This window comes from Centropristis striata, chromosome 1 (genome assembly GCF_030273125.1).
Source record: "Centropristis striata isolate RG_2023a ecotype Rhode Island chromosome 1, C.striata_1.0, whole genome shotgun sequence".
Taxonomy (NCBI): Eukaryota; Metazoa; Chordata; class Actinopteri; order Perciformes; family Serranidae; genus Centropristis; species Centropristis striata.
Window position 1 is genome coordinate 3,024,624 of NC_081517.1, and position 13,766 is coordinate 3,038,389.

Consider the following 13,766-nt stretch of genomic DNA (forward strand, 5'->3'; position numbering starts at 1 on the left):
CAAAAAAGACACAAAATGACAGGAAAAAACTAAATTACTTAAAAAAGACACAAAATGACCCAAAATATAAATAAAATGACCCATAAAAGACATAAAATGACACAAAAAAGACATAAAATGACACAAAAAAGACATAAAATGACACAAAAAAGACACAAAATGACACAAAAAACCTGAATTACTTAAAAAAGAAACAAAATGACCAAGAAAAGACCCAGAATTACAAAAAAAAAAAGGCACAAAATCACAGGAAAAAAACTAAATTACTTAAAGACACAAAATGACCAAAAACGACATAAAATGACCCAAAAAAGAAACAAAATGACCACAAAAAAAAAAAAACAGAATTAGAAAAAAAGACAAAATAAAAAAAAAAAAACACACACAACACAGTAAAGTGCCATTCATATTAAACTCACATTAAACTTTCATATCAAGGTGAGGGCCACAATTGGGCTGTGAGTTTGAGACCCCTGACCTATCATGTCGGCTGTTTTATTGTTGTCTGCACATCAACAAGTAATTATTTTGATTCTGGGTTCTTGTTTGTTTTCCAGGTATCCATAAACTGGAGGTAGGCAGTGTTTCTTTGGGGATTGTGACTGGTATTCAGCCACGAGTTGGCCTCCTGCTCAAACTGCCCTTTGGCGGCGTGGGGGCTGTTGCTGTCACCGACGTGGCTGACGCCTACAAACAAAACCCCCTGGACGGGTTCAGCAACGACCAGCTGCTCAGGTCAGTAGATGCAGGAGCCACATTCAGCTTTACTGTAGCTGAAATGCCCTTTAATGTACAGGTGCATCTCAATAAGTTAGAATATCATAGAAAAGTTTATTTATGTCAGTAACTCAATTCAGAAAGTGGAAATGACACATTTGACTTGAACTACTGGAAATAGACTTTTGTATTATATTCTAATTTATTGAGATGTATCTTACGGAGCCCCAGACATGACATGGTAAAAAATAAAATAAAATTGTGGCCACAATATAGCTACAACGTGCGCATGAAATATTATTGCGTACCCAACTGTCCAGGAATGATATTAATATTATTAATTAGTATTTTGTGCGCACATTATACCTACTTCGTGCCCACGAATTAGTATTTTGTGGCCACAATTTAGTATTTTGTGGCCACGAATTAGTATTTTGTGGCCACAAATTAGTATTTCGTTCTCACGAATTAGTATTTTGTGGCCACAAATTTGTATTTTGTGGCCACAAATTAATATTTTGTGCGCACGCTGTAGCTATATTGTGGCCACAATTAAAAAATTTTTTACCATGTCATGTCTGGGGCTCCAGTATCTGTATACTGCACACAGTCTGGGGCACAGTTAGACAGATATATTAGGACAGTTTTTGCTTTATTTCCCATTACAACAACTGGGTGGAGTCCCAGTGGCTTTCTTTCTTTCATACACTCTTGATTATCTGAAAGTGTAGACTTAGAAGTTGTGTGTTTTTTCCTTCTTGCTTCCAGGTGTTTCCTTCTAGGAGTTGAAAATGACAAGTGGCAGCTGTCTCTACGTTCATCAAGGTATGCACCAGTTTTGTTGATTGATTGATTGATTGATTGAGACTTTATTTGAACACAAAATAAAAGATGAACAATTAAAAAAAAACGAACAACAATAAATACAAGACAACAACACAAAATGACAACACAAAAACAACAGGACTCAACACTTATTTGTGTTCAAAAGGAGTGGGAAGAAGCCAAAGCTTATTAAATCCCAACTTATAACAACAATAATATTTATATATATATGTATGTATAACACATAGTAATGTTGTATATAAACTTATTATTACCATTATTAACATACATACACTACTGGTCAAAAGTTTTAGAACACACCAACTTTTCCAGAATTTAATTGAAAATGATGCAGTTTAATGTCTCAGTGTACTCTGAAATTAATGCACATTTAAAATTCTTTATTGTGTTTTGAAAATAAAAAAAAGATTCAAAATCACATTTTATGTTGAACTAAAGGACTAAAAAATGACACAAAATGACCAAAAAAAGACACAAGAATACAAAAAAAGACACCAAAAGACACAAAATGACTTAATAATAATTCTGAAATGTACATTATCTTTCAGTTTTGGTTAAGCTTACCTTTTTTTATTTACCTCTGGCAGTTCACCACTTACCTTTGTACCCTTTCAAGCTGTTCATTTGACTTCTTGAATTTCAATAAAAAATGGAAAAATTGGGGTGTTCTAAAACTTTTGACCGGTAGTGTAACTTGTTATTAACTTACACACACATAAGTACACATACAGCCATGTAGTCAAAATGAGACAACAATGAACAAACAAACAAAACAACAGAAAAAAAAGAAAAATAATATTTCATTTCATTTTCATCCCTATATCGTGTGAAGACATGCTCTTTATATTTGATTTTGAAGTGTTTAATGTTTGAACATAGTTTTAATTCCTCACACATCCCATTCCATTCCATATTTTTTTCCATATTGGTTGGATTTGTGAGTCGTAACAGATGCAGACTGGTATCTTTTTACAACACGGTTGGTTCCCTTTGCTCTCCAGGCTGAACCCACAGCAGGCCAAACCAGCCAAGGACCCTGAGTTTTTGTCTATAGACGAACTGCAGGAAGGCCAAATAATCCGAGGCTACGTCAAGTCTGTGGGAGCGCAGGGCGTCTACATCAGGTTAGTAGAAATGTGTATTCATATTTAAATTCCATATAAAAATACAAACCTCCTCCATCGAACCAATCATAGCAGAGCCAGACTCTCTAGGATTTATTCTAATGTTAGCTAAGGCTGATCTGACCCATATGTTCTGGGCCTGGAATAAACTGTATACTTTTTGGAATATGATATTTCAAACTCTATCTGAAGCTTTTAGTAGAGACATCTAACCTAGTGTTGAAATGGCTATATTTGGAGTCCCAGGAGAGGGTTCATCAATGACAAATTAAATTAAAAATGTGCTTTTTCAACTCTCCTTAGTGGAAATCAGCACATCCACCCAAAGTCTCTTCCTGGATGAAGGACCTGATTCTATTCCTTCAGTTGGAAAAGATAAAATATTGCATTAGAGGGCCGACCCAAAAATTCTCTGAAGCATGGGCCCTTTTATTATCTTATTTTGAGAAACTTACAGCCCTCCCGCAAGATTAAAAATGAAAAGAAGGAAAATAACCTATTTGCAATGTCTTGATGTCCACATTTTCTCTTATTTATTAGCTTTTTTTATTTTAGTTTATCTTTATTTATTTTGTATTACAGTATTATTTTATTTGTATATATTTTCATGCCTGTAACTTTTTTTCCGTATATTATTTGAGGTGTTCTTCTCACTCACAAGTTTATTTTCATTATTTAATTTATTTATTTATTTTTCATTTTGAAGAAAATAAGAAAAATGATGTATGTTGAATATCTGTGTTCCATATTCATTTCTTCAAATAAAAAATGTTTAAAAAAATACAAACCTCTGAGTGGAACAACATGCTGCATATTTCTCTGGAAAGTGTATTTATTTCTGCAGTCGTCCTCATCTCACTCTGTTTGTCTCCAGGCTGTCAGCGAGCATCACAGGAACAGCTCCGCTTCAACAATCCACCAAATACTCCGTCAGCAACCACAAGCTCCTCTCTCAGCACCTCACCACCAACATGCTGCTCACTACCAAGATCATCAGGTAAAGAAGAGCACCGATTTCTGTTTTATGGTTGAAAATAGAATATTTAACCCATAAGAACCCAGAACCAGTTATCCTTAACCCTTTATCAGGCAAAGAACCATATTTGGTAACTTCAGTGGATATCAATGGGGTCCCCATGTTTCTCTTTTTGGTCGTAGAACCACATGGATTTCTTCTAGTTCAGGGGTGTCAAACTCAAATACACAGTGGGCCAAAATTTAAAACTTGGACAAAGTCGCGGGCCAACAATCAAAAAATTGACCTAAACAAGTTAAAACGAAATGGAACAAGCAAAGCTTGATATAACTTAATATTGCAAACATGCAAAATCAAATATCAAATAAAACAAACAAACACATCAATGGCATTCATTTCTTAAATAAAATTTAAATAAAAATTGAATGTCCCTCTATTTTATATGCGGCCTTCTTTAAATTTAAATTTAACAGTAATCTTTTTCCACAGGCTAAAAATAAATGTGAGAATAAAATAACAATAACAAACCAAATGACTAATAATAATATCCTTCAATGAATGTGCAACCATTCAAGCCTTGGACTAGCAAGAAAAAGTGCATAAAGACAACTTTAATTGTTGCTCAGTTTGCTCCACGCTGATCTACTGTGTTCAAGCCAAAACACCAGCAGAGCATTCTGGGATTTGTAGTATTATTTGCGCTGTATAATACCAGCTCTGGTTGTCATTTGGTATTTCCTCGCGGGCCAAATATAATTATACTGCGGGCCAAATTTGGCCCACGGGCCAGAGTTTGACACCTCTGTTCTAGTTAATCAGCAAAGATCAGGCTGATAATATCAGCTCATATCAGTATGATAATAATATAATAATATAATGATAATATAATGACCTTGACCTCCAATGTAAAAATGAAAAATTTAGAAAAAAAAGAAGAAGCAAGAAACAGTTGTACAAACAGAGTTATTCTTCAGTGACTTGTACCACGAGAACTTGACTATGACGGCATACTAGGGCCAAGTATGAATAAAAATAAAAATACAAACCTGGGGGAGGAGGGTAATATTTTGAGAAAAAAGTTGCAAATTTATTAGATTAAAGTGGCAGGATCGCAGATTTACGAGGAAAAAAGTAAAACAAAATATTGCCGTGGATCTGATGGTGTGTCTTTACATCTCTGGCCCCGTGCAGCTTTAGCTAACAGCCATTTATAGACTCAATGCATCATTTTAAACCTGCAGCTCTTTCTATTCTGGTCCTCAGCATCGACAGAGAGGAGGAGCTGGTCCACCTCTCTCTGCTCCCAGAGGACACCGGGAAGCCAGACGTCCTCCCAGAGTCTCTGGGTCTGCCGCTGCGTCCCATCGGAGAGAAGACGATACAAGACACCAAGAAGAAGAACAAACGAGCAGCGTCTGAGAGCGAGCAGGTAACAAATAGCCTCAGTTTCACTCCAGTCTCACATCAAACGTTCCCTCCTTCCTGCTTTTCATATTAACTAGCCAACATATTGTAGGGAGTCACTAAAGACACAGAATTACTAAAAAAAAAAGGCACAAAATGACAGGAAAAAAACAAAATTACTTAAATAAGACACAAAATGACCAAAAAAAGACATTAAAATTACCCTTTTAAGTTTGCTGCATGTGAACCAAGGTTATTATAGTTAACGAAAACTAACGAAAGAACGAAAACTAGAATTGAAAAAACATTTTCGTTAACTAAAATAAAAATAAAAACGATAACTAACTGAAACTGTATTTTGTGGTTACAAAACTAACTAAAACTTACTAAAATTATAGTGAAAATGTCCTTAGTTTTTGTCAACTTTTTTCATACATAAACCTTTTTGGTTGATATGAAATCTATTTCATCTATCTGCTTTTATGACTAAATAAAGGAAATCAAGGAAACATTTATTGTGACTAGTTTGAATCTCACACCCAACAAATACCCCATTACAAAAAAACTAAAACTAACACAAAAATAAACTAAAACTAAGCATTTTCCAAAAAATAAAAACTAATTAAAACTAGAAAACTCACTCTAAAAACTCATTAAAACTAACTGAATTTGAAAACAAAAATTGTCAACGAAATTAAAACTAAAACTATAATTAGATAGATGTGACAATAGATATTTATACCATGGAAAAGATCACTTTTCTCTCAACCTGAAGTTAAACATATTTATGAAACACTGGGAAAGATGGGTGCAGTTCATCAGACCTTTAAGACCGGATTTTGTAAAGGTAACAAGCTGAGGAAACTTTTTATTTGATTTCCTTTTTCCTTTTTTTTTTTTTGGGTTTCCCACTGTATCTCAGTGACATGAATACAACTGAATTATGCCCGACTGCTACAGACTTTTATATTTATGTATTTATTTATTTATTTATTTATTCATGTTGTGTATTTACTTTTTGCCTCCCTATGTCTTTGTTTGTCTTTGTTTTTTGTTTACATATTCATATATATATCACATATTAAAAGGGAATGGACAATGAACATTTGGAACAAGAAGCTATTGGCTCTGTACAATTTTGATACTAACAACTGTAAATCCATTTGTACTTGTCAAGTGTTGTGAAATTTCCTAATAAAAAGATAATTAAAAAAAAATTAAAACTAAAACGAATGAAAAATCCAAAACTATTATAACTTTGATGTGAACAGCACTCGAGATAGGCGAACCTCTTCCATGTAGATCAATGCCATCTTCAGGTATCACTCATTCATTATCCTCTGGTCTGATGGTAATAAATGCTGCATTGATCTTCAGCCTCAGGTTAAAACTTTCTGCATGCTGTGCAGCTTCAACTGCAGCCAGATGGTCACTGTCTTATTTATGGAAACTTATTTCAGCCAGAAAAAAAGATAATAAGGTGTAAACTTCCCGAGACCCTTTAAGTCATTATAATAATAATAATAATAATAATACACTTTTAGTGAAAATTGCTTTGACGCATTAAGTCATCATTTAGCAATACTTCATCATTATTTTTTTGCTATACTTGTAGCTCTATTTTATTTAATGGGATCATTATTTTGTGATACTAAATCATTATTTCCCTCTCAAGTTTCTCATTGTAATAACAAGAGCTTCTGTTTCCATCACATTAGTAGGAATAGTGTGTGTTGTGATTTATGATCCAACTGTGTTTCACTTGTCAGAAAGCAGCAGAGTCCTCGGTCCCGAAGAAGAAGAAGAAGACAAAGAAAGCAAAGACTGATGGCAACGACAGCGGAGTGGAGGTGTACTTCAGAGAAGAGGAGGATAAGGAAGAGGAAGAAGAGCCCACATCTGTTTCAGTGAAAGTAAGCTCAGATTTTTTGTTTTCCTTTGTTTCTTTTGGGTTCAACATTTCTATCAAGTAAGTCAAAGTTAAAAATTAATTATCAGGACATTTAGGTGAGATAACGCTGAAAAAACTGACACCAACGTGGCATGGTGAAGATTTTTTAACAGATTTTTTAAAGGACATAATAGCCCAAGATTTCAGAGGGTTAATGCAGTATAAGTCGTTATCAAGAAGATGATAAATGCATTTCCTCTTCCTCTCCCTCAGCCGGTGACTCCCAGCTCAGCGGCTCCATCCAGGCTGCAGGTGGCAGCAGGTTTCTGCTGGGACGTGGGGCTGAGCTCCCTGAAGCCGGCCTCGGCAGCGCAGGACGACGACTCCAGTGATGGAGAGGAGCAGGATGGAGGCAGCAAGGTGAGCTGACAGGAATATTGTAATTAGGGCCTCGGGGCAATCGCACCGAGCACTGGTCCCATACAGCAATGGCTGTAGGGACCAGTGCTCGATAGGTCATATAGTTTTTTATCAATCCCTGTTCAATGACCATGATCATTTTTGGAGAAATTCTGAGATTATAATGGGTGTGTATTGCACGGAATGTTCGTGTCACAGTGTGTGACATCATCGCCAGAGTGTAGAGGGAGAGAAAAAACTGTCAAAAAATAAATTTGAAAACTGCGCTCCAGGCCGCAAATTCCACTCTACAGAAATAATTTATACATAGAAACGTAGGAAAATGTGTCTTCTCACTCACAATCCTCTGGTAAAGCTGTCAGAGTTATAGTTTGGGCGTAGGACGCACAGATGCGGCACCAACACCACCAACAGCCTCATTGGCTCCCATATTAAAAACGCAGGAAGATTTGGGAAAAAAGGAAGATGGAACAGTTTTTTTAGATCGCTCTAACAAAGCTATTTTTTCATTTTTACTTAAAAAAAAATCATATTTAGACGTTCAAAAAGAACTCAGGACGCTCAAAGTGAAGTCGGATCAATGATAGGTATTATGGTTTTGCCAAAAATGCTTTCTGTTCGAGGCCAGAAATTCCAGTCCATCTCTGGCTGCTGTCACTCTTTCATTAACAGGTGTCAGTTAATTCTGTTGATTGCTTTGATCTTTGCTGTGATTACAGTTACAGATACACACACACACGGCAGTAGCCCCCGTGGCCCTTTGAAAATTTCCCCAGAGGAAATTTTCTAGTTTGTACTTGTACAACAAGAGTGCCAGGTTCTAGCAGATTGCTATTTTCCACCTGTAGTCCCTGGAACAGTACATAGAACATTAGTATAGAAAAAGAAAATGATTAAGTAAAATTACAGAACAAGGCAAAGAGACAATATATAAAATAGATAAATAGAAACATTGAAGCAAGATTCAACAGGACAGGACAGGCTTGACAGACTTTCAGGTGTGAAAACGCCCTAAAGCACTCTTTTTCTCCCAGCCCCAGAAGAAGTCTCGTCATGAGGTGGAGCAGGAGAAGAAGGCAGCAGAGAAGGCTCTGGTGCAGAGGGAGAGCCAGCTGATGGATCCCAGCCTGCGTCCTCAGGATGCTGCCGCCTTCGAGCGCCTGCTTCTGGCTTCACCCAACAGCTCTCTGCTCTGGCTGCAGTACATGGCTCACCACCTGCAGGCCACCCAGATCGAGCAGGCCCGCGCCGTGGCCGAGAGGGCCCTAAAGACCATCTCCTTCAGGTGACTACATTAGAAAAACAATAGGGTAACACTTTCTATGAAGACTACATCTATAGTGCATTATGAGCGCATTCATAGTGAATTATAATGCTCATTATAATCAATCATAATGCATTATGACTGCATTCATAAACTCATATAAAGCTTCATGATGCACTATATCAACAGTTATAAATATAGCTTATAATGACTTATAAATCCAAGTGTCTTATGAATGCTCTTGACTGGTTATAAACTACAGGCTGACTGATGAGGCTTATAATACATTATACATATAGACGCATCTATAATGCAGTATAGCTGATTAGCTATACTGCATTATAGATGCGTCTATATGAACCTCACTTTACTTAAAGCATACATTGATGATTTATTTATACTTATGGCATCCTATGAGTCCTTATAACAATTGATTGTTGAGGTGTGTGTATAGAGGGGTATGAGTAGTTGTAATGTATTATAAGCCTCATCAGTCAGCCTGTAGTTTATAACCAGTCAAGAGCACTCATAAGACACTTGGATTTATAAGTCATTATAAGCTATATTTATAACTGTTGATATAGTGCATCATGAAACTTTATATGTGTTTGAGTGCAGTCATAATGCATTATGATTGATGATAATGAGCATTATAATTCACTATGAATGCGCTCATAATGCACTATAGATGTAGTCTTCATAGAAAGTGTTACCAAAAATAGTTTTAAGCTGTTCAACTGTGTGTTTACCAAGGTTATTATAGTTAACGAAAACTAACGAAAAAACGAAAACTAAAATTGAAAACACATTTTCGTTAACTGAAATAAAAATAAAAACGAGAGTTTTTAAAAAACGATAACTAACTGAAACTGTATTTTGCCGTTACAAAACTAACTAAAACTAACTAAAATTATAGTGGAAATGTCCTTCGTTTTCGTCTTTGTCAACTTTTTTCATACGTAAACCTTTTTGGTTGATATGAAATCAATTTCATCTATCTGGTTTTATGACTTAATAAACTTATTGGGGCTGAGATGGATAATAAAAGGAAATAAAGGAAAAATTTATTGTGACCTTTTTGAATCTGGCACCCAACAAATACCCCATTACAAAAAAACTAAAACTAACACTAAAACTAATAAAAACTAAACTAAAACTAAGCATTTTCCAAAAAATAAAACTAATCAAAACTAGCAAACTCACTCTAAAAACTAAAACTTACTGAATTTGAAAACAAAAATTGACAACGAAATTAAAACTAAAACTAATGAAAAATCCAAAACTATTATAACCTTGGTGTTTACTGAATTCTCTGAACCCCAAGCAGTTTCAGGGCATTTTTTTTGCTTCTGTTATATTTTCCACAGTCATAAATGAGCCCTGCATCGCTATGGAAACAGCACAATCATGGAGTAGGGAGAACAGTAGTTATGCCAGAAATCTAAATAAAGAAACATTTATTTTGATTATTTTATTTTTAAAAAAAATGTAATCAACTTGTACAACATTTGGCACAACAAGTACCCACAAGTGTTGCCAATAATCTGGTGGGAAATGAGGCTCCATAGCTGCTGCATATTGAACTATTTACATTTGAACAACCTCTACTTACAATTTTAGATTATTGGCAGTTTTTTTTCATGTGATTGTTGTTTCTAGTGGAGTCAATCATGGCTTCCCAGTTGCACTGACGAGTGCAGAAATAATTTCTTTTTTTTTTTTACAGGAGATTTGTTAGTGCAAATGCTGTTTTTGGCATCATTTTAAACGAGATGTAGATTTAAATGATATTAGTGAAACTATTTTAAATTTCGATTTGGTTATATTTTCTTAATACTTTATTGCAAGGCTTCTTACTTTCACAAACATAATGAGTCATTTTGATTTCTTTACAATATTGTACCTTGCATTTTTTTTTTTTCCCCTTTTTTTCACAAAGTAAATAACAAAAACATAGGGTAAACAGGCAAACATATATACAAGGCAAACTGGTATTCCCCAATTAAGGATCTCTAAGAAAAGAAATAAACAACAAACTAATGACACAAAACAAAACAAAAAACAAAAAAACAAACAAAAAAAAAGGGTAATAATATAATGAAAAAATAAGCGGTGGTGCATGTATGCGTGTTCATGAATCTGTGTGTGTATGCATGTGAGTGTTAGTGTTGGGATCATTTAGTTCATCTCCTTAATTTGATTAAATATTTCCACTGTTTTTACCAGCCTTTCTTTACAGTATAACTTATTCCAAATATGTATTTGTTCCCTATTTCTAAAAGTTAGTCTTTCCATCTCTAAAATTTGTTCTGCTGTTAATACCCATGCTCTTAATTTTGGTGTATTTGATTGTTTCCATGCTTTAGTCACCTGCTTCAGGACGGTTACTCTCAGTAAATTAAAAAAATAAATGTCCTTTGCTCTTATCTTCCCTTTTAAATAAATACCTAACCAATGTTGTACCTGCAAAGGTTCTTTAAACTCAAAAATGTACTTTAATATTTCCTCAACTCCTGATTTGGTTATATTTTCTGATGGAAACATTTCTCACACAATTCATCCAAGAACAGTTTCAATTTTACAATAAATATAAGTTAAACTGACGAGGAAATATTGTGACTGTTGAAATGAGAAAAAGGTTTTACATTGTTTACATACATGTTTGTGTTGATAGATAATACCAAACCTAACAGCAGGTCCTTGTATGTTTTTGTAAAAGGGAAGAGCAGGAGAAGCTGAATGTGTGGGTGGCCCTGCTGAACCTGGAGAACATGTACGGCACCGAGGAGAGCCTGAAGAAGGTGTTTGAGCGAGCTCTGCAGTTCTGTGAGCCCATGCCTGTTTACCAGCAGCTGGCTGACATCTACGCAAAGTCTGACAAGACCAAGGTACCATCCTCTGACTGCTCAGCACCCTGAACTCTCCTCAGTTTATACATCACGTCCATTTGTTGAGACTGACGGTAAAATAATGTGTTCTGTAGCCACTCACATTTGAATTTCTCTCCTTCTGTGTGCTTTATCTGCTCCGTTCCAGGAAGCAGAAGGTCTTTATAAGACCATGGTGAAGCGTTTCCGTCAGAACAAGGCGGTGTGGCTGAGCTACGGGACCTTCCTGCTGCAGCAGGGCCAGAGTGATGCTGCCAGTGCTCTCCTGCAGAGGGCGCTGACGAGTCTGCCCTCTAAAGAAAGTAAGATGGCCTGTGCAAACTCTGAACCATATAAACCAGGGATGGGCAACTTAAATGCTGCAAGGGGCCACAGTTTTTCATCAACACTACCACAGGGACACATATAGGCAGTGGTGGAAGAAGTATTCAGATCCCTTACTTAAGTAAAAGTACTAATAAAACACTGTGAATTTACTCCACTACAAGTAAAAGTCCTGCATTCAAAACATACTGAAGTAAAAGTACAAAAGTATCAGCACCAAAATGTACTTAAAGTATCAAAAGTAAAAGTACTAGTTATGCAGAATGAACCCACTCAGATTGTTTTATATGTTCTAAATATATTATAAGATTATTTGTATTGATGCATTTATATAAGTAGCATTTTACTGTTGTCCAGATAGGACTAATTTTAACTACTTAATACACTGATATGTTTTATAAATGTGTAATCATATTAAATATTTTTTCATGTTGAATCTGAAAAGTAACTAAAGCTGTCATCTTAATGTAGTGGAGTAAAAAGTACAATATTTGCCTCTAAATGTAGTGGAGTAGAAGTATAAAGTTACATAAAATGGAAATACTCAAGTAAAGTACAAGTAACTCAAAATTGTACTTAAGTACAGTACTTGAGTAAATGTACTTAGTTACTTCCCAAGACTGCATATAGGACCGTGCATTTAACAAGATATGATGAAACTGCAATTTTAAATATGTTTACAGTGCAGTAACTTAACATATTTCATGCTCAAATGCATGTTTAACAGTATAAATAGGAATACAAAAGGTTTGAAGCAAATAAAAAATAACCACTTACTGTGACAGCAGTCCAACATTAATTGCAAGAAGTAAAATTTACTGTGACCTCTTTTAGTCTCCCAACCAACAAATACCCCATTACAAAAAACTAACACTAATAAAAACTAACACTAAAACTAAAGCATTTAAAAAAAAAAAAAATACTAAACTAAAACTAGCAAACTCGCACTAAAAACTCATTAAAACTAACTGAATTTGAAAACAAAAATTCACAACAAAATTAAAACAAAAAACTAATGAAAAATCCAAAACTATTATAACCTGCAAAGGGAATTCACTATTACAATGAGGGCCCTCATAAAGACAGAAGTACAAGAATGTGTGTGTGTCTTTGTGTGTGTGTGTGTGTGTGTGTGTGACCACTGAGATTGTGTTTACCCCGTCCCAGCTGTGCGTCTCCACAGGTTTTAACCTTTACGTATTGTCATACTTCCTCTCAGGTGTGGATGTGATCGCCAAGTTCGCTCAGCTGGAGTTCCGTTATGGTGATTCAGAGAAAGGTCGCACCATGTTCGACAAAGTCCTGACGAGCTACCCGAAACGCACAGACCTCTGGTCCGTCTTCATCGACCTCATGGTCAAACACGGATCACAGAAGGAAGTCAGGTGAGCAAAACCGCCGACTCTGCTTTCTGACCTCAGTTGTCGACATTTTATTTAATTCCTTGTAGCTTTTCTGTTCTTATAGTCAGGCGGCTTAGGACCAGATTTGAGAAGAAAGGGGAGACACGCCGGACAAAAGCACCAACATTTTTCCACATGCTCTCTATCACCATAGGTTTCAATTTTTGGTAGGAGCCACTTCATCAAGATTGGGGATTGGAGATGGCAGCCATATAAAGTCTATGAGAAACAATAAATCTTCCAAGCCACTCAGAAGGTCAATCTTGGTGTCAAAATCTACATTTTCTGGGTCAAAGAATAATTTAAAGCTATTGAGAATATCACTAGATGACTCAGTGTAAATAATGTGTTGATCAAGATCTGTCATGAGATTAAAGTGTTCCCTCGATTTTTTTTGAGCAGTGTACATTGCAGATAATCCTCACTCTCCCGTGAACATAAATTCAAAACATTTTCAACTGAGGATTCCCTGCTTGAAGACCTACCAGTCTGGGTGAAAATGAACATAT

General features: G+C 35.5%; 1 protein-coding gene across 2 annotated transcripts in view; it reads left to right on the top strand.

Moving 5' to 3' along the window:
* The window catches only part of pdcd11 (programmed cell death 11), a 38,500-nt gene that overhangs the window by 23,864 nt on the left and 870 nt on the right, over positions 1 to 13,766 (top strand). For both annotated transcript variants that reach the window (XM_059350879.1, XM_059350913.1), the window contains exons 25-35: positions 558 to 735; positions 1,486 to 1,542; positions 2,565 to 2,687; positions 3,562 to 3,684; positions 4,927 to 5,092; positions 6,837 to 6,980; positions 7,232 to 7,378; positions 8,413 to 8,663; positions 11,362 to 11,530; positions 11,679 to 11,832; positions 13,074 to 13,239. In XM_059350879.1, the coding sequence (XP_059206862.1) occupies positions 558 to 735; positions 1,486 to 1,542; positions 2,565 to 2,687; positions 3,562 to 3,684; positions 4,927 to 5,092; positions 6,837 to 6,980; positions 7,232 to 7,378; positions 8,413 to 8,663; positions 11,362 to 11,530; positions 11,679 to 11,832; positions 13,074 to 13,239 (1,678 nt within the window). The remainder of the gene's footprint in view (positions 1 to 557; positions 736 to 1,485; positions 1,543 to 2,564; positions 2,688 to 3,561; positions 3,685 to 4,926; positions 5,093 to 6,836; positions 6,981 to 7,231; positions 7,379 to 8,412; positions 8,664 to 11,361; positions 11,531 to 11,678; positions 11,833 to 13,073; positions 13,240 to 13,766) is intronic.